General features: G+C 41.5%; 1 protein-coding gene across 1 annotated transcript in view; it reads right to left on the reverse strand.

Annotated features, from left to right (window-relative positions):
• SGSH (N-sulfoglucosamine sulfohydrolase) overlaps positions 1-22,451 on the reverse strand; it is a 28,710-nt gene that overhangs the window by 2,597 nt on the left and 3,662 nt on the right. The window contains exons 2-7 of the mRNA XM_018563864.1: positions 19,553-19,713; positions 17,124-17,229; positions 16,686-16,836; positions 15,211-15,367; positions 8,162-8,243; positions 2,128-2,331 (exon numbers count right to left, since the gene is read on the reverse strand). Of these exons, the coding sequence (XP_018419366.1) occupies positions 2,128-2,331; positions 8,162-8,243; positions 15,211-15,367; positions 16,686-16,836; positions 17,124-17,229; positions 19,553-19,713 (861 nt within the window). The remainder of the gene's footprint in view (positions 1-2,127; positions 2,332-8,161; positions 8,244-15,210; positions 15,368-16,685; positions 16,837-17,123; positions 17,230-19,552; positions 19,714-22,451) is intronic.

Consider the following 22,451-nt stretch of genomic DNA (forward strand, 5'->3'; position numbering starts at 1 on the left):
TTAGAATTTGGTTTGTTTCGAGAAAAAATGTCTGCTCCTTCGATTTTTTTTTTGTCATTACAGTCAAGAAAAATTGTCAATTTGACTCCATTAACTATTATTTAATTGAAAGAACATTCCTTAAGTATTTTTCTAGTATATAGCAAGCTTTGGTATACCGTGTCCAGAGTACAATTTCCCTTCATAACAACTAGTGTTCTCACTACAGGAACTGGAAAAAGAACAAGATCTACTGGCAAGAGCTACAGGTAATATGTTACAGACTTGGGGACTTGGTAAACAAAAACTACTGTGTTAGTGCTAGCTAGCACTGGGAGAACCAGTTCTATTGTTCACAGCCTTAAGAAAACAATATGTTCTTAACTAGCAATGTATTTTCTCAGTAGTAGAGAGGAGGTTGTCATGCCATGCACAAAGGATACATTTTACTATTTTTTATGTTTTGCTATGGTATGCTGTATTTCACAGCATTTTACATTATTAGTCTAAATTATGAATATTGTCCCAAATGGTGTAACTACTGAGCAGTCCAAGAAGCTACAAATTATTATTTTTTTTCACACAGATAGACCGTTAGTAGTCATATTAAATCTGATAAGGTTTGATCTAGCATTTTACAGTGTTCTCTGTGATATTCCAGGCTTTTAAAAGTTAAAACATGGCACTTTTTTAAAAGTCAGCAGTACTGTAAATATTGTATATACTTCCTCAAACAGCAGAAGTGCATTACAAGTGCATTATGTGGGCACTGTTAGGGTTCATTCACAACAATGTGGTGTGTTTAGTGCACAGTTCCATGCAATTTACGCAGTCTACTCTGCCTTACAGTATGGCAGGTGCGTTGCTAATAATTTGAAAGGTACCCCAAAACCACTCCCAGCTGCAATGTGCTCGACAGTGCCATAATGCGCAGTGCCACAATACCGTGTGTTGCAGTTGAAAAAAGTAGTATAACTACTTTTTTAAACCACAATGTACAGTATTACGTTACTGCATGTTTTGGCTCGGTCAAGCGCATTGTGGCCAGGAATGCATTTGGAGTGCCAATCAAATGAAAGGCAACTCAATGCACCTGCCACACTGTAACGCACGGTAGGGGTGTTGCATGATAGCATGCATTACTCGCACAGTGTTGGTGTGAACGGACCCTAATGTTTTGCCATATGAACTTAATAATACACCTGCCCTACCACAGTAAAAAAACATGTCTGAAAATTATTTTCCAATCTCTTATAACATTGGGTACTGAAGAATCTATACAACCATGAAATACAGACATAATGAAGTGTTGCTGCAGCAATTACAGTCTGCTTCTGCGTGGTACGATTATCATATATTTTAACAGATCACTTGCTTTGCAAAATAACTGGGTAACTGCAAAGTAATTGGGTGACTTAGGTACAGTATATGTCATATCACGATGGCTGTGAAACATTCTGAAGTGTCAGACATTCTAAAAAAAAGTACTTAGCCATCAAGATCTGGTGGGGAAATTACTTTTGCATCTCCTTGATACTAGGGAGCTTCAGCGAAAGCTCTTAAATAGAGATTATCTATGATCTATATGTTTTGGCCTCTTGCATACCAGCAACCAAAGGTAGTGCTGGACACATGTACTTGCCAAGCCCTCCGTAATGTTCAGTATGTAAAGATTATATGGAGGCATACAGTATAGTTCACAATAATGCAGAGACATAATTTGTTTCACGCCTGGTCAACATGCTCCTATGTGCACATGTAAGAGAACTAAATTTCCATCCCATTACTCCACTCGTTCTTTCTTCAATTTTTCTCTTTCCTTATTTTTACACCTATTTCTACCCTGTCTCTCTCTTCATAGTAGTAACCTACTCATTATTTTAGTGCTCAAACACAGTTAAATCAGGTACATCAATTTCCTTTTTGTTGACATTTATGTTTGGTAATAAGCCTTATTCAGAGTCTACACTTGAGTACTTCTACTATATGTGCCTTTTCTAATACTCCATTTACTTACCAGAGTAAAGATATTAATGTGCAGTGACGCTAAGGTGCTGTCAGGGTAAAATATGTGAACACGACTTTAATATATCTAGCATTCAGGGCAAAATCTGTTCCTACTACCAACATCTATGACAAGCATCTTACCAAGCAGGCTTGCAAAGGATTCACCGAACTGTCCCCAGCGCTCTGGATGACGAGGAGAAGAGATAAGCAAGGGTTCCGCTCTTCCTGACCAATACAGGTTGGTGCGCCCATTAGGAAATGGAATTCCATTGTCAGAGCTGAATATTACAAGGGTGTCATTCTCGTGTCCGGAAGTACGCAACTCAGAGAGGATCAGACCTATTCCTGCAGTGTAAAGGTGAGAGATCAATTGGCCTCCTTTATCAATGTGTCAGTTAGGTTATGTTTACATAAACAGTGGACAAAAAGCAGAGTGGTTGCCTATGATGCAATAATGTACTAATATATTTATCAATTTATAAAATACTATATTAGTTCCATGTTTCTAGGGCCATTTTCAAAGCCATACTGCCAGAGCCACAACTTTACCATATTACATGTGCCGAAGCAATGCCGAGGTGCCCAAACTTCTTTCTAACTTTACCTTTTAATAAAGTATTTTACTGTGCCAGATTTATGCACTTCTTTTCTCCCCTCTTGTCCTCAAAAGTACATATGCATTCCTTGCGCTTCTGAGGAGAGCTGCAACCTGATCTGGATTTTAAAGGCGCATATATCAATGAAAAAGAATGCACCTTGTTCTCTAATAACTAGTTAGGCACAGAACTGATAAGTATGTTTGTATTTAGTAGATTGTTTGGGCTTCAGCTTTAACATCTCTTTGATTCTGTCAAAGTACATGTAAACCGCAACTTAAAGCAGAACGGGGAAATTATTATTAACCCCTGTAGCAAGGGTTAAGTGCTCATTTTGGTCTTTTGAGAAAAATAACAAAGTTATACTCACCCGATCCTAAGGGCTGTCTGTGACAGCGCTCCCTACAGCCTGTCTTCACCTCCGCTGCAGCGATGGAATATCCCTCAGCGTCCTCATGTCCTATACACTGTGTATAGAATATGATCATTTATGGGACCTTAGATCGCTGCAGTGGAGGGGGAAAGAGGCTCCAGGGACTGGTCTAAGAGCAAATAGGCTTGGAGGATCAGATTAGTATAACTTATTTTTCTCCCTAGACCAAAATAAGCACTTAATCCTTGTAGTGCGGGGGTAGTTCCACTGCAAGGGTAATAATAATTTTCCCTGGAGTTCTTCTTTAACAAAATTTAGCTTGCCGTAGCACTGTGTATCACAAGCTATTTCCATTTTTTTTAAATTACTGTTTTCACTGTTCTATGCAGCCACATTGTGTCTAAGTACATACACTCCAGTAACTTGGTGCACATAATTTCTTAGCACAGATTTCCTGTTGCTGACAACAGTGGACTAAGCCTAAGCACCTGTGCATGCCAGCACCGCCACTTGTACTCTCCGCCGGGGGAGAGCTTGACAGGATGACAACACAAGAAAACTACTGGGAGCAGAAACAGAGTATTGTCACTCTATAACCTGAACAAGGACCCTTTTTACAGGAGCACTTGGTATTATTTTAATGAAAGCTACAGATTTCAAAATATTGAATATGACTTTTCCACTCCATCCTGATTGGTCCTCTGCACCAATGGCCACACTTTTTGAACTGAAAGAAAATAAAAATGTTTGAAAGTAGAAGTTTGAGCATAGAAGAAATGATGGTAGAATCACTTAGCCACCAGCTAAGTTTTTGTAATTCATATCAAGACAGGTACTGAAACCGCTTGATGTGACTTTTATTGAAGCGTCAAAGGGAGTTCCAGCCTTTTTCAGAGCTACCTTATGGGCCATTCATTGCAATGTGCATTCATTCATTTTTATATATAAGATGTGGTGCCTTAAATTCAAAAATTCAAATATATGGAGGAAAGTTACAAAGGTTAAAAAGTCATGTCAATAAACTTTCCATTCCTTTTATTTTCTACACATCTCACTTTTATACCATTTGTATTCATCTGCATAGAATTTATTTTTTGAGCTTAGTCACTCCCCAAAGGTGGTCAGATTTCCCTTCTTCCCCAAATAACCCTTGCTCCCTTAGGAATATATCACACAATACACTGTTTTTCTTTAATAAATGTTAACTATGTGGTTTAGAATTTTTGTTATTTATGTATTTGTGCTACTTTTATGTGATTTGCTGGTCTTTTTTTTTTCTTTCACTTTTAGTATTTGTAACCATCCAATTATCAATCTTCTGAAGAAGGGGTTGTGTGCTAGCCCTTAAAAGCATTCTGTGCCACTTTAATGCATCCAGTGAATACTGTATCTTCACATGAATTTCCTAGATTAAATTTTACTGGTTTTACCATTGGCATAATTAGAAACACTGTAGGTGACTGAAACCTATGCTTATTTCATCATACTCTTGTATTCTGTAGAAGCATATGACAATATAGTTAGGTGCTCTGCTGTCCTTTTTTAAGTAACAGTATAGGACACACTGTTTACTGATTTTCCCTAGATGCTTAGCTGAAACAGGACCTGCTTCATTGTACTTGCCATCCTTATTATACTGTACATACACCTATAACTGAAACTACTACACTAAGAATATGCCGCCTTCTCTCTTTTTTTTGTTCTCTTTTCGATCCATAAAACACATACAATAGACATAGAGTATTTTGTGGACCTTTTTGGCAGAGAAAATGTTCACAAGGTCTAGGGATAGCAGAACAAACAAAAATCTTAAATGTGGATTAAATATTTTCCTTTGAAGTTAGGTAGTCACATGACCCATGTGACTGACATGTGCCTGCAGGTCACAGACTTTTCCCAGGTCTGCTTAAAATTGTGGAACCTTTCTTTCCTGGCTCAGTGTACTTGCAATAAAACGGACCTGGTTTAAAAACAGGAAGACATAAAATGTCTATGATACTAGTTGTTTACAGGTCATTTCTCTGCTATTGCTCTCCAAGAATTATACCCGCTATGCTAAAGTCAGGGAATATGCATTAAAGCTGAAGACAAAGCAAACTGTTAAATATATGGTTTAAATAAATGTATGTGAATTGTTTCACCTGACAATTTTTCATAATTCTGTGTAATTCTGTTAAACTAAACTAAAGTTATGGATTAAATAAATAAATGTATGCAAAAAAATGAAACTCTATGGATATCTATACACACATGCACATTGAACCATGTTATTTATTTGTTAGACAGCTGTTAGTAGTAAAAGATATGCCATAAATAGATCCTATTGATAGAGCCTAATGATCCTGCCACAAATAAAGGCTGTTCCTTCCATGGGCTGACACTGCTCCATTGATATAGTAATGATCTGTCTGAAACAAACCTGTTTCAGACAGCACAGTCTGGACTCACACTTCTCTGCAAATCACATTGTAGTTAGGCAATACAGCCTGGTCTAGCATCTGCTTCAGCCTTTCAGTTTCAGACAGCACAGTCTGGACTCACACTTCTCTGCAAATCACATTGTAGTTAGGCAATACAGCCTGGTCTAGCATCTGCTTCAGCCTTTCAGTTTCAGACAGCACAGTCTGGACTCACACTTCTCTGCAAATCACATTGTAGTTAGGCAATACAGCCTGGTCTAGCATCCGCTTCAGCCTTTCAGTGCACAATGAAGGAGCAGCAGCACACTGATGAGGTCATAACTCTGCTCTCCAGACCATATAAGCACGAATCTAACAGCAATGAGCTAATCAAAACAGCCCTAATTGGCTACCCAGCCCTCTTTCTGTCAGAGTTTTGCTGTATAGTGGACTCCAAGACATATGTATGTACATATGTTAGTTCTGTGTAAAATACATACTGTACATGCAGATGTAAATTCTCTATAACAATTTTTGCATGTAGTTTGTTACCTAAACCAGAAATGTATTTTTTTCCTTCAGCTTTGCTGATTAGTGTTAAAAGTGCCTTTAAATCATTGTTTGGAATGTTGCAGTAATTTTCATAGGCACTTCTCATGCTACATTAATGCGCAAGCAGCTGCAGAACTGCACTTTCTATGGGACTGACATTAGAGAAATTATCAGAGAGTACTGTGTATGGTACGATGTAGGAGTATTGTTTTATGGACTAGCCACAACTTTACATGCAGGGCTGACAGCACTGCTTACTATATCAATGGAGCAGTGTCAGCCCATGGAAGGAACAGCCTTTATTTGTGGCAGGATCATTAGGCTCTATCAATAGGATCTATTTATGGCATATCTTTTACTACTAACAGCTGTCTAACAAATAAATAACACGGTTCAATGTGCATGTGTGTATAGATATGCATAGAGTTTCGTTTTTTTACATACATTTATTTATTTAATCCATAACTATTAATCCATGACATAATAATGGGGAATTAATCGAGGATATTGTAATTGGGGAGACACTGGGTAGTAGTGATCACAATGAGATTACTTTCAATATTAAATACAGGAAAGGAAAGAGGGCGGGACGGACAAGAACCCTTAATTTCAGAAGGGCAAACTTCGATAAGTTGAACAAACTAGTGGGGGAAATAAAATGGGAGAACTAATTTCACAAACTAAACTCAGACCAAATGTGGGACTGCTTCAGGAACACATTACATATTGCCATTTCAAAGTGTATACCATTGGGTAACTAAATGTGTTTGAGATTAACTTCATTACAAAGACTAGAGGCCACCACCTAAAGTTGGTGGAGAAAAAATTCCCACACAATGGGCGAAGAGGGTTCTTTACAGTAAGAGCGGTTAAGGTCTGGAACTCACTGCCATCGGCAGTGATTTCAGCCAAGAGTGTAGATTTGTTCAAGAAACGTTTGGACAATTTCTTGAGGGACCGTAATATCCAGGGATACCAGTATCCCTAAGAATGAGATGATGCGTGGACCTATATGGGTTGGACTTGATGGACGTATGTCTTTATTCAACCCCAAATACTATGTAACTATAACTGTATTAAATAGTGTTTTCTATGTCTGCTTGAAGTTCATCTTTAATCTGGTATATTCTTCTCACTGTTAGAGTGAACAAGGCAGCTCTTGTTTTGAGCGGCTCCTCTTTTGAGCAATGCTTCCACAAGACTGCTGTGTGAATAATTTAAATCCAACTGTACAAAAATAAATAATCAGGATTACACATATGCTCTAGTTCAGAATCAGAGCAATTCTACGGTGCAGTATTGACACAGGGATGCAAGTGTCTGTAAAGGCTTTGATTTGTCTAGGTCATGGTTCAAGATTTCATGGCATTATAATGACTGGATTATGTTAGTAAGGACTCAGTGTTTTCACAACTTTTCACACCTCCAGCCATATTCTTGGACAATGAACATCTGACACATTTACGACACCATGGTGACCTGGTTACCATTGTGGGTATAAATGCCAAGATATGCTCCCAACATGTCTGAGCTCAGAAAATCCCGGAGATGAGTGGTGAAGGGCCAGTATAAGTTGAATGCGACTAACTACAATTACCAGGAAAAATAAAAAAACTCTAGTTAGGTAGGCTGTGCCCAACAAATATATATACTGATCATATATAACATTATGACCACCCGCCCAATATTGAGTAGGTCTCCCTTTTGCCACCAAAACAGTCCTGACCTGTTGAGGCATGAAGGTACGCTGTAGTATCGCTACAGCGTTGAGGCATGAAGGTACGCTGTAGTATCTGGCACCAAGCTGTCACTAGCAGATCCTTTAAGTCCTGTAAGTTGTGAGGTGGGGCCTCAATGGATTTTCCAGCACATCCTACAGATGCTCGATTGAATTAAGATTTGAAGAATTTGGAGGCCAAGTCAACACTAAGTAAACAACTCCTGACCACTGCAGACCAGGAACAACCCACAAGAGCTGCAGTTTTGGAGTTGCTCTGACCTAGTCATCTAACTATCACAATTTGGCTCTTGTGAAAGTCGCTGAAATTTACGCTTTACGTCCATTTTTTCTGCTTCCAACACATCAATTTCACTTGCTGTCCAATATTTCCCACCCACTTTCAGGTGTCATAGTAACGTGATAGTGGTCTTAATGTTATGGCTGATATTTTTTAATGCAGATATTTTTAGTTTCAAATCTGAGCCAATGTTGAAGTATTTATATAAAAATCATAAAAAGAACAACTACTACTAACCTTGGTCCATCCGGCCAATTGTTGTATATTGTGCAGCAATGTCAGCCCTGGCACTGGGTGTGTCTTGTATGAAATAAGGAACCTGAAATAAAACAAACAAAATACAGCTGTTTCATTTTCCAGATAATACCATTCTGTAAGGTTAGTAACATAGGCCTAACATAGAAGATCATAAAGTTTTTTGTTTTCATTAGTTTGGTACACTAAAATGATTAAGTAAGTGGCAGCTATAGGCTGTGTTCGGTATTCTGATCAATAGATTCTAATTTAAAAATTCTTTGTTTTGCAGTGGGCCAGTAAAACTGAGGAATGTCAGGGTTAAAAGGACACTAAACTCAGGATTTGAATCCCCATGGTCTCTGTGTGTGTTGTAAAGTATCCACCACTCCAAGTTCACTCCTGTGATAGCTCCTTTGTACTGAAGTTATAGTCTAACTAAACGTGAGATTGTAGTCCATCACAGGAGTGAGCGTGGAGCGTACAGTTTCAGCACCAATTCAGAGATGAAGAGGCATATGTACCCAACCTGCCATAAGCAGAAGTGTCTATTTAAATGTGGATGCTGTCTGGCTGTAGTCAGTCTAATTGTGATTGATAGTTTGACTTTCATAAGTCTCTCCTAAGCTCTGGTGATTGTTTGCTTCTACCTGCTGCTGAGCAGTGTCCTGGGCAATCGTGTGGGAGACTGCACTAATCAGAGTTAAATTACACTAAACTCAGGAGATAAATCTTAAAAATGCACTATACCCTAACCATGAACAAAACTGGACCTTATTTGTGTATCACTCAGCTGTAGATTCTCAAAGCATCTCTGAATTGGTGATGACACTGCTCTTCCTTCTGGAGGGTGGCTACTTTTGGTCCCCATGGTCCCTGTGTGTGTGTTGTAAAGTAGCCACCACTCCAAGCTTGCTCCCATGATAGACTACAATCTCAATACAAATTAGCTAACGAAACGTGAGATTGTAGTCTATCACTGCTCCAAGCTTACTCCCGGGATGGACTACAATCTCACGTTTAGTTAGCTACTTTGTACTAAAGTTATAGTCTATCATGGGAGTGAGCTTGTGGCAGTGGCTACTTTACAATACACACAGGGTCCCGGGGAACAAAAGTAGCCACCCTCCAGAATTCAGAGATGATTTAAGAATCTACAGCTAAGTGATACACAAATATGGTCCAGTTTTGATTATAGGGTACTTGAATGCATTTGTAAGATTTAACTCCTGAGTTAAGTGTCACTTTAAGAATGTTTATATCTCCCTGATGTTCTGGTGTGCTCTGTTCTCTGCTTCTGTTTTATTAAACATGTCACCCACAGCCTAGGCAAAATGAGCTACCATGTGCATTGTGAGCGATTCAGATCATTAGAGATTGCAGACCACTAACTGTATTTATTCAGGCAGACTATATCAATCAGATAAGAGGATCAGCAGTAAAATGAACTACCATTTACAAATATGTTTACAATCTACACTTAAAATACATTTTCTAAAATATGAACACACATTATATAAATTACTCATTTATGTGAACTATTTTACATTGGCACAGCTTAAGTACATTAAAAAGGCTGAACGTCTAGTGAGTAAAGCTTGCACAGATTCACTGCTGGAGGTCTAGGTGACATGTGGCCACCATGTCTCACTAATTGTGGCCCTTCACCGGCACACTCTGCTCTTGCAGCTTCCATCTCCAGGCTGCATACTGTATGCAACAGTGACCCTGGGAAAACAACTGCAGCTCCATCTACGGTAGTACAGTCCAAAGCTCATCTCACTTCGGACATAGCATCACTTCTGACCATCCCACACAGTATGATGCCCGCCACTCCTCCCGATGGTTTCACCCCTTACTGTAAACAGAATCCCGACATCTACCATGGCCTCAGCAACTAATTTCCATGGTGACCAGAGAAAACAGCTGCACGACATCTCCTGGCTATGATCGCTGGTCACCAAGGACACTGGAGGGATGCTGAGTATGCAGTGCATGTCAGGATTCAGTTTACATAAGGGGTTAAAATACACATTACGAGAGGAGTAATGTGTATATCAGAAGCTATGATCCTGGGACAGAGCCTTTTCAGGAGACCAGACCAAGTAGCTGGACTGTCCTAGCAAATCCGGGACAGTTGGTAAGTATGCAAGTCATGTACAGTATATTATGATATTTTAGATGCTTTTTCAAAAACCAGTGTTACAGAAAAATAAGTAGGCAGCCACGGATGACTCTCCTGAAAATTAGCATTTCCTGCTTGTCATGCTAAGAAAGTTGGCCTAGCACAACTATCATGTGTTGGGGTGCTCTGCATAAAAAAAAATATGTTTCATGTACTTTTCTTGACAGTTCCTGTGGATTCATTTGGATTGAAAATAAAAGTAAAACACACAGCGCTAAATATCGATAACAATCACATATAGCACACGCCAGGAAAACGGCCAAAAGTGCAATCAAAAAATGTATGTGTCAAATATTATTGTTAGCAAACTAAGAGTCTCCTAATTAATATAACCAATATATACTGTATTTTGCGCTCCATAACACACACCAGACCATAAGACGTGTGTAATTCCTGCCAGCTGAGACAGTTGGCGCTGTGATTACAGCGCCATGGTCTTGGTTTCAGTGATCACACAGAGCAGACGAAGAACGGACGTTCTTCGCCTGCTCTACGGGCTCTATTGTGAGCTCCTATGCCGTGGTCACGGGTCTCCCAGAGGAGCAGGGGACCCCGAAAACCGCGGCGGGTGGGGGCGGACAGGATCGCCGCTGCTCTTTTCATACAAGTGATCTAATCAGATCACTTGTATGCAAATGAGCGGCGGCTCCACACTATACATTTAGCTCTGCTTGTCAGGAGCATGGCTAAATATACAAAAAAAACTACTCGCCCTGCGCCCGAAACTGTCCCGGGCGCGGGCGATAGGGATTCCCTCAGATCTCACACATTTGCTCCATAAGACGCACAGACATTTTTGCCTTTTTGGGGGAAAAAAGTGTGTCTTATGGAGCGAAAAATACGGTATATAGTTAAAGTACAGAAGAAATTAAAAGTGCACACAAAATGTGATATATATACAAATCATCCTCATCAGTGACAAGCCTGTACAAGACAGCAATTGACCACTGGCACGCGTCTGGGTTGCCCGCTCTCCCCTCTCCTGTTTATATTAAACCTAGAGCCCCTTCAGTGCCATATCCGGGCAAACCCAAATTTTCCAGGACTCTCCAATGGGGGATCGACACACAAGGTACCGGGTTATGCGGACGCCCTACTTTTTTTCGTGACGAGTCAAGCTACCTCACTACCCAATCTCCTCACAGAATTCAACCGCTATAAATTCTTGTCCAATTTTGTGATTAACCTACAGAAATCTGAGACTCTGAACCTTAACGTGCCCGACGCAGTCTTGGACTCCTTTTCCTCATACTTTCCTTTCCAGTGGGCCTCGCGAATCAATAAATACCTGGAGATTTTCCTGACGCCATCCTTGGATGGGATCTTCCCAGCTAATTTCCCCCCGTTTTTTACTCAAATGAAACTTGACCTGCAACATTGGACATTTTGCATTTCAAGATTTCTGTTGTACAACCACCCTACACCTTCTAGCCTCCTTGAAAGACAAAAATCTGCCAGTTGTACAGTAATTGAGGTTGTACACTCCCCATCAACTGGCAGATTTTCTGACAAAAACGCAAATCGCAGACAAAAATCCCCAGATAATTGTAAGGTGTATGGGCACCTTAAGTGGGAGCGGGATCTGGGAACCGCATCTCAGGTGGATAGGATTTTTCAGATGACACACAAAGCATCCATCCCGAGTAATATCCAGGAGATGGGGTTTAAGATTTTGTCCAGATAGTACCGAGTTCCGAGAACCTTACGCAAAATTTTCCCACACTGCTCGCCACTCTGTTGGCACTGTCAGGATCAGGAGGGGTCGTTACATATCTTTTGGTCCTGCCCCTTGATCCGGGAGTTCTGGGATAAGGTGGCCAATATATGCAACCGATTGACTGGTGTAAGTCTGGGGTCTGACCCAGCTGAATATCTCCTTCACCTGGCTCCTGCACCCTTGAGCCGATACAAGAAGTCTCTCTCGGTACATCTGCTCAATGCAGCGAAAGCCTGTATCCCCTATACAGTAAGCACACATTTACACCCCCAATCTCACTGTGGCTTTCCAGGGTTGGGGATATTTATAGGATGGAGGATCTCCTTGCTTCTGCGAACCATAGGGTACCCCGAATACAACCATATTTCGTTTAATTGAATGCAATTCACTGCATCCCAGGACTATATAGACCTACTGGGGGGGAGGGGGGTGTGTAAGGTGGAAGCACCTGAGTAGTGCGGTGGCTGCGGTGCGGGCTGTGGTGGAGGTCACCGTTAATCTCTCTGGCATGGCACTGCCGGACCTGGGGTCATAGCCCTAAGTACTGAGACGCATGTCTATCCCGATGAGGCTGTGCTGAGCTACAGGATATCAAGGTTTCTCCTATTCCATACTTTTGTACCTCTTTTCTTCCTCTCTGACTCTGCTCTACCTTTCCCTTTTGCCCTCTTTCCTACCCCGCCCCCCCTTCCCTCTTCATTAAGTTTACGTTGTACGGGAGACACCCGCATGACACCTAATCCATAGGTCCTACTGGTTGAATGGGGCAGCAATACCTATGTTAATTGATGTGGTAGACATGGTTTGTCAGATACACAGACATTCTACTATCCTGTACCGATGTAATATATTTTCTACGGTTTGTTTCACTCTGTACCTTTTTGATGTTTTGTACATTTGTTTAGGGGCTGTAGGATGCCCTTGGAATTGCTTCAGAGGACAGCTTTCTCCCCTAGCAACCGCTAAGGCCGATGGCACTGTGACCTGGTCCCAGGGACCAATAGTAGTAGCAATACTGCGAACAGCCAGGATGATCCAGTAGCTTATATGGAGAAGGTTAGCTATCTCTGGACTAAGGTAAGGACCCCTGGCTTCTTCTCGGGCAGATACCTGGAATAGGGTGAGGGATCTCCATTGTGGGTCCCAGACGGACGCTCTCACCAGCTCCTCTGCAGTACCCTTCAACAAGCAGACTCTCCCTCCGACCCAGCTTCCATCAGGTATTTTCCTCTTCAGGATCTGGAATCTCTGTGCCCTCAGCATCTGCAACTGCCAAGGAGCACTCCAGGTTAGTGGTAGTATCTTCTTAGAACAAGGCACCCAACACCTGCCACGTGTATGGGGTCCAAGCAAAGTTCCTATGGAGTCCTAGGCCTGCAGGCCCCCAGCACCTGCCATGTGCTGAGGCCCAGGCCATTTGCTTGCATCACACATACCTCCTAGGGTGAGGCCCCTAGGGGGAAGAAGACCTCTGAAAAGTGTCCCCAGACCTTTTATTACCTGCCCTCAACCATGCCTCTGAGTCATCCTACTCAGGGATTGGCTAGGGTCAGGTGCATAGTCATAATCTGAGGATGGATCCTCCCTCACTGTATGCCAAGGCTTCCTTTTCCTCAGCAACAGGAGGATCAATCAATCCAGCAGATTCAGGGACACCTATAGAATGCAGAGCTCTGCATAATCAGTATCTAGACTGGTTAAAGTCCAGGTATCTCTAAATTGAATAGCGACATTTTAGAGGGCGCTACACTATGTTATCAGATCTGATCTCCTCTGTGAACCACTGACCCTCTCCTTCCTATGTTATGAAGAAGAGGAAATGGAGAGGTGCTCTGTAGTCCTAACACACTTTCTTTCCTAAGGTACCTCCATAGATACAGGGCAGTAAGTGAGCTTTGTCACCCTAGGACAGGAAGTGTTTTACTGGCAGATTCACCACGTGAAAATGAAGGATAAAAACGAATGCAGCCACAACATCTAAGGACTGGTAAGCTGCACTATAATAAATGATTGTTCTTGGGTTTTTAAGATATGTTTTAATTAGTAATAATCTGTCTATGCCAAATAAAGAAAACATCTGTTTTCCTGACTCCATGTTTCGATCTTTCTAGGGAACACCCATGTATCCTCCTCTTGTTCCTACTGGCTCAAGCACTCCCCTTTGTTCCAGGGGCGGATCCAGAGTCTATTCTCGGGAGGGGCACTGCCAGAAAATTTAGTTTTGCTTACAGAATGGTAATATTTTATTTAAGACGGTTTCCCAGGCCACCTCAAGGCCATGAATATCGGAGTTGGATCTAATGTATTCCGCCAAGGGCTCGAGGGCAAAAAGGATGGGCGACAGGGGGCAACCTTGGCGAGTGCCGCGCGCTATCGGGAACAGAGAAGATTCAAAGCCACAATATTTAAGCTTGGCCTGGGGCGAGGCATACAGGGCCGCGATCCAGGATATAAAGTGGGAGTCAAAGCCCCAGTGGCGGAGAACTTCAAAGAGATACGGCCAAGAGAGCATGTCGAAGGCCTTGGAAATGTCCAAGGACAGCAACATCATGTCTCTGGAGCGTGATTTGGCTAAATGCATCAGGTGTAGGGCCCGACGGACCCCGTCTGCGGCCTGCCTGGATGGCATGAAACCGACCTGATCTTTTTTAATTAGGGACCCTAAAAATTGGTTAAGGCGGGAGGTGAGAACTTTAGAAAGGATCTTAACGTCCACATTTATTAAGGAAATGGGGTGATAGTTGGTACAGGAGTGGGGGTCTCTATTGGGCTTAGGTATCATTACAACATTTGCCGTGAGCATGTGTGGGGACATGTAGTCGCCCTTCAGGAGACCATTAAAGAGGGAGGCCAGGTGGGGGGATAAGTCATCCGATAATTTTTTATAGAAAAGGGCGGAGAATCCATCTGGGCCAGGACGTTTGCCCGTTTTAAAGGCCTTAATGGCTTGTTGGACTTCGGTGGCAGAGATTCCTATGAGGTCCCTACCAGCTTGTGGGATATCTGGAAGGGTAATCCAGGAAAGAAATTTGTGGATAGTATCGAGTGAGGATGTGGAAGGGGCTGAGTAAATCTTAGAATAGATATTTAAAAAAGGCACTTGCAGACAAATCTTTATTATTGAAGAATCATAGTTTATTTACATCTCACCTGCACTTGATCGGGTGTATAATACTGTGGTTTCCAATCTGCAATGCGTCCCATTCCAGGTTCCCCATTTCCAAATTTCTCACAGAATGCTCCATACTGAGGTTGGGAGTGTCCACAGCGATGGGGATCGTGGAACGCAACATAGAGAAAGAAAGGCCTGTGTAATAATAAAGACTCAAATGTTATTATTAAAATGTATTAAAAATCTGTTTTACCGCCAGTTCAACTGATCTACTCCCATGATCCAATTAGCCAAGTTCACATTAGCTTGTATTAAATGTAGATGATGTATCCAGCTTAAATTGAGTAAAGGTGGACACAATCACAAACCAATAATATTTTGAATTTGTCTAATTATGTTTTAACCACACAGGAATCACATGTTTTGTCACGTAGTTTGAATTTTGCTCCTTCTTGAAATCTTGATTTACCGTATTTTTCGCTCCACAAGACGTACTTTCCCCCCCCCCCCAAAAGGCGGGCAAAAATGTCTGTGCATCTTATGGAGCGAATATTCCCCCAGGTCTTGACAATCTCCTGCGCCAGCAGCCCTGCCGCCTCAGCTGTCACACACACACCACACGCGTCCAGCAACTCCCGAAGAGTGATGTGTGTGTGAGAGCTGAGGCGGCGGGGTTGACAGTGTACCAGCATTATTTACCTCTTCCATAACGCCACTGCCCGTGCTGCCGTTGTCTAACTTCTGTGTCTGACTGGCTTCTCACCTTCCTGTGTCATACCACATGACAGGGAAAGGAAGGAGTCAGTATGCAGAAGTTACACACAGGCAACACGGGCAGCGGCATTGTGGAAGAGGTAAATAACGCTGGTACACTGTCACCCCCGCCGCCTCAGCTCTCACACACACACCTCCCACTCCCACTCATACCATGGTCAGGTGCATCTTATGGAGCGAAAAATACGGTACTTTATCTATCTGCTTTTTAAACCATCAGGTGTACATCCAGCATAGAAAAACACTTAGACGCATTTTGTACCTTTAGGGTTTACTCATATGGTCTCTTTATGAACTAAAGGAGCAAAAACATGTCAAGATGTTTGTGTGAAACTGGATGTATACAGTTTGCTTTTTGATTGAATAAACACCAATTCATACTGCAAGATACCAGTAACAAGTCAGGAATTGGGGTATGTTCATACGAACACATTCACTGTGCAAAACAATAATTAAAGAAAGCAAATGACAAGGTTAAACAAAACAGTAGCAAACACAAACTCCACCCTAAATAAATAAAAAAAGTTAAGTAATTCTCATCCTTAATACTTATTAATGAGTGAATTATGAATTAGCAAATCAGAGCATAGGAACCCTGATATAAAACAGTTACTTACCTGTGTACATGAGTTTCTATGTATTAAAACTCATAGTTGTACATTTGAAAGGGCCCTCAAACTGAAATAATAGCAGGGTGGACATTTCCGATGCTCCAAATAGCTTAATTACTAGTTATCACCTTTGATCTTTGCTTTGCAGAAATTTTCTGACTAACGCTTTGATCCGTGTTATGTTTCGTCCAACTTGCAGTACTGAGCTATTTTCTTCTGTGTAGGCGAAATCAAACGGGTAGACAGGCTCGGGTCCCACGTGCTTCTTCCCAATTATTCCTGTAGAAATTAAGCACATAATTAAAAAAATTGAATAAAAGCAGATATTTATAATCATTAACTCCTATAACCTTGGCATATGCATAGGTATATAGCTGTCCATGTTAAAAATATTATCACATTTAGCTAGGTTATGTAAAATATATACTGAATAGTTGCGCTTTCACTCTTTGATAGCCCTTTCAATTGCTTATGGATGTTACATTTAACATTATATATAATGTTACTTCTATAAATAGCTAACTGGATTATTATTTTGTTACCTTGTCTGATTTACACACAGTTACCTGTCCGGATGCCAGCCTGGTTAAGCAGCAGAGGTAAACTCCTCACATCATCAAACGAGTTAAAGTGGTGAACATCTTGGTGAAGGCCATATATACCATTCTGGTGCTGCGCATAAAATGTTATTGGGTTACCAAACTTAAAGTACACCTATACGTTGCTTATCCTGACTTCTTTACCTAGTGCGTCACTGACCTAAAACAAACATGCAGAATGGAAGCTTAGACTCTGCAGATGTCATTGGTTGCATGCACGTTCCAGGTCAGTGCCTCTCTAGATAAATAAATATTTAAGAAATCAATTGCTGTATAACTGCAATCAAATTAGTAACTTTATATAACTTGGCCTATAGCAAAATCTATAGGGGTGTCCTGGACCTCCAATTTTTACTGTAAAAGCTAACCTGTGACATTCTAGAATAATAATTTCAGTTTCTAAACTACATGTATTAATCCACTTTATAGTCCCTAGGTGTTATTGCTACCTGCATTCATTATTAGGATGTCAGAGAAGTGAGGCATGTTCTGCACTGACCCCCTATGCTGCTAGGTCCATAGTAGTCGCATGAGTTGATATCACTAACCACTGTGCTTACTACCAGGGGAGGAATGGACTCAGGCAGTACTAATAAGGTATGTTGGGCTGGTGATCCTTTATTATTTAAATCTTTTTAAGAGCAGCACCTGTATTGAATGACACATGGTGGCCATGATATAGCCAAACACTCCCTGTTCAGACCTGCGATCACCTGGCAGAAGGATGTCTTCAAACATAAACTTTCTTTGTGGCTCTGAGATGTCATGTTACTGAATGCCAAGTGACACAAAGGAAGCTCACTGGAAGACGTGAAAACACAATAAGCCATGTTCTTCAGCAACCCTATGTGATACACTTTCTTTAGCCCACAGAAAGCTGTCCCTAACAGGACAAGGCTAGTTGGTTGTAGATTGCCTCCAGGTCAAAGGTCCCCAGTCACCCCCTGGTTACTACTTTATCTGGACTGAAAAATGATGTCACAGTTGTAACTATGTAACAATTGAGAAATACAATTGTTAACAGTCACCGTATTCTGTTATACCTGTAAAGCTTCTGTTGGATTTCTTAAAGTGACATTAAAGTCCAATTTTCTTCCCCCCCTGGTGGTGGGGAAGACTTACCTTAAATTATGCCTCTGGATCTGATCATCTTCTTTCCAGTAGATTTCTGCAATGACTTACCCTGTGTCTCTCCTCTTCTCCCGGCCGAAGATCTCTACTGCGCATGAGCTCACCCCATGATCCTTTCAGCCCCCGAGAATCTTCAGGTCTTCGGAGCGCGCGGCGGAGACACAGGTAAGTTTAAACCTATTTGGTAACTTTTTTTTAAAATGTTTTTGCATATATGTACTGCTTGTTAGCAGTAGATACGTGCAAAAAAGTGAGGGTTTAATTATCCTTTAAGTAATTTGAAGATGTTATGCTGACATAATGCATGGCAATTTTCAGGCAATTTCAACTACTTTGAACCACAAAAACAAATGAATGGATTAAAGCAAATGACTACTAAGGGTCTTCATTATTCCCAATAGTCATGAACATCTCAAATACTATCCAGGTACACATGCACACAAGTTCACACGTTTGTCAGTGACACTACTATTTACATTTAAAAATAACCATTCAGAAATTAAATTAAGGATTGTAATCTAGAATCTTTAGTTGTTATATTGCAGCCTTACCTCCCAGAGATAGCTTTGTGTGCTGTGCTGTAACTTCCTTGTATTCTCCCTGTCAGGGCAAACATGTTGTTCTAAAGTCAGGCTCTAAGGCCCCCATGTAACTCAAAGCTGATAAATTACATTCTATATGGCCTACTGCAGAGGGATAAACTTGTCAAATAATAAAATCTTTAATTTAATTTCATAAAATCCTGACATGACAGTTTTCCGAGTTTCTGTGAACTGAGCTTAGGCAGAAGATAGGATGGCCTTACAGTCTAATTTTACATTCTACAAATGCCCAAGGGTGATTGGTTCTCTTTAGGTCAGGGTTGTCCAAATCAATATGAAATGCAGGAACCAGCAGGATTTTTTTTAGGAACCAGCTCCACTGGCAGCAGCTAAAGAAAACCTAAAAAATTAGGTGTCAGCTATAACATTTAAGGAACATTGGCTACTTGGCTCCTGGGATTTGTCCAGCCCTTCCTAAATGTACATTAAATGTCAAACCAGACACATTGGTATGGAACTCAGGAGCCAGTAGGATTTTTTTTAGGAACCACCTCCATTATCAGCAACTAGAGAAAACCCTCAAAAATTAAGCATCAGCTATAACATTTAAGGAGCATTGGCTACTTGGCTTTTGGGATTTGTCCAGCCCTGCTTTAGGTGTACATTAAATGTCACATTACAGTGAGCACAAAGCAGGCACATTTTTTCATTGGAAGATCTCACCTGAGGCAGACCTGTCAGAATAGCACCTCTACTAGGAGAACAGCTGCTTACAGAAGTAAATGCATTCTTGAAGATTAGACTCCTCTTGGCCAGCTCTTTTATGTGAGGAGTCTGAATGGCTGTGTTGTTATATACATCAGTCTCAAAGCCAGCATCATCACCTTAAAACAAGTAAATAAAGGGTTAAATCCAAAATGTCCTCTCCCCAGACCATAACAAAGAATGCAATTCTAAAAACAACTGTTTTACAATCCGGTGTTTCCAAGAAGTGTGCAATTTTTTTATAACAATGCTTGCACTGTTTACACCGAGGTGACGGATGGTACCTAATAACACATATTAGGTATCAGGGTGGGTTCTAAATTGTGCTTGCAATATATCCCTGGGGTTTCCAACCTTTACGTTATGATACACTGCAATTAAACTTCAAATGTTGGGACCAATAGGGGTTGATTTACTTAAGGCATATACCCAGTTCACTTTGCAATGTAATTTTCACTTTGCATGGGAATTTTCCTTTGTGAATTAGGTGAAGCTCTGCTGACTTTTATCATGCATGCTCATGTGCAAGCAAAGCATAGGATTTTGACTTACCAGTAAAATACATTTCTTGGAGTACAGTACAGGGCACAGGCAGATGGAGAGACTAGTGAGCAATATGTAGGTATCAGGTGATTGGACACTGGCGAGAGCCATCATGTAACCCTTCCCACTCTAGGAAATCATTTTTTTAGCAAACAATATGGGACATAGAGGGGAGTGTCCTATGTTCTGTACCGTACTCCAAAAAACATATTTTACTGGTAAGTCAAAAATTCTATTTTCTTGATCATACAGTACAGGACACAGGCAGATTCAGAGACAACTGTGACGTCCCCAAGCAATAGAATAGAGTGGTCGCAGGCAATACAGCAAAAGGACCACCAACAGACCCACATAAAAGAATACAAGGGGTAAACCCCCAACTTCAGCCAGCTGCCTGTGGCACATTTTGTCCTTTTTGTTTCTCAAACTTTTTTAGTCACGGCACCCTTTAAAAGTATGCAAAAATTTTTAGGCACCCCAGTCTAAAATGTCATAGAGTTTAAGGAGGACACTATGCACAAAAAGTGGGTTTCCTCTTTCAAATCAAAGTGCCCCTTCAAATAAAGATCCCCCTCACATCAAAGTCACCCTTTGCATCAGTAGCCCCCCTTCACATCAGGAGCCCCCCTCTCACAGCAGAAGCCCCACTTTCATGTCAAGAGTTCCACTTTTAGATTAGGAACCCTCTTCATATGAGTCTTTATATCACAGTCCCACTACAACATAATTTTTAGGGACCCCTGAGGAGGCCAAGAGGCACACCAGTGTGCCACTGCACCCCGGTTGAGAATGGCTGTTCTAAACTACATATATTCATCCACTATATATTCCCTAGGTGTTATTGCTACCTGGATTCATTATTATGATGTCAGAGAGAAGAGTGACACGTTCTGCACTGTCTCTTATGCTGCTAGGTCCATAGTATTCACATGGGTTGATATGACTAATGACTGTACTTATTACTAGGAGAGGAATGGGCTGGGTGACAAGACACATTTGTGTTGTCCCCCCGCCCCAGTCAGTACTTATAAGGTATGTTGGGCTGGTGATCCTGAGTGGAGATACTTTATTATTTATAACTTGATAAGAGCAGCACCTGCAGTGACAAAAAGAGTGAAGGTAAGAGTGCCCATGAAGAAAAAAAAAAAAGACACCTCTTTATGCGAAAAGGAATCCTACACCTAAGCACGACCATATGTGAAGAACAAGTAAAGGTTCCTTACATGATTGTACTGCCAGCTCTAAAAAAAACACTCCTAGCAGACCTATAAGCACCAGAGTGATATCTGTGATAGGTTCAGAGAGCTTGCTGGAGAGATGAAAGTATCAGATTGAGATCCCATGGCGTCACTGCAGGGTGTCTAGGAGGGGATATGTGAGCAACTCCCTGGACAAAAGCCTATTTCAAGGAATGAGAGATCAAGGGCCACTGAAAAGGAATGGCCAAGACAAGTTTCTGGCCCTTGATTCTACTTGGGGGCAAATTTAAATCCAGTCCAGTCAATGAAGAAAGGCCAAAATCTGTCCCACGGAGAATTACTGAGGATGAATCTTCCTCTGTTTGCATCTAGTAAAGCTTGCCAGGTATGATGGTACATCTTGTTAAAGGTGGACTTCCTGGCCTGCAAGGGTGTGGGAATAACAGAATTAGACTTGCCTCTATCCCTCAGCACCTTGACTTCAACAGTCAAGCTGTTAAGCCAGCGACTGAGAAGCAGGATGGAACACTGGACCTTGAAATAGCAGGTCTGAACGGTCTGGAAGTGGCCACAGGGAATCATACTACACTCTCCTAGGCCAGTTGGGAGCCAAGAGGATCACTGGAATTCCCTCCACCTCGATCCTGAGGAGCAGACAAGGAATAATCTTCAATGCATGAAAGGTGTAGATCAGGGAGAACTGATCCCATGAAGCCACCAGTGCAGCCCACTGTGAATGCTCTCGGATCTCTAGACAGGGATATAAACCTGTCCAGTTTGTTGTTAAGTTTGGATGTTGGGAGGCCCATGTCGGGTGTTCCCCAATGGCAGCAGATCTCCTGGAACACCTCTGGGTAAAGAGACCATTCCTCCAAATACAACCTCTGGCTGCTGAGAAACTCCACCTGCCAATTCTCTACTTCTGGAATGTGCTCAGCAGACAGGGCTGGGACATAAAGTACCACCCAAGCCAAGATCAGTTCCACTTCTCTTTGAGCTGTGTGACTGCTGGGTCCTACTTGGAAGTTTATGTATACTGAGGAGAGGTCAAAGAGTCCAGAGCTGAATTGCTCTCAACTCCACAACGTTGATGGGTAGTCTGGCTTTCTTCATCA

The sequence above is a fragment of the Nanorana parkeri genome, unplaced genomic scaffold (genome assembly GCF_000935625.1).
Source record: "Nanorana parkeri isolate BGI_ZX_2015 unplaced genomic scaffold, ASM93562v1 scaffold706, whole genome shotgun sequence".
Lineage (NCBI taxonomy): Eukaryota > Metazoa > Chordata > Amphibia > Anura > Dicroglossidae > Nanorana > Nanorana parkeri.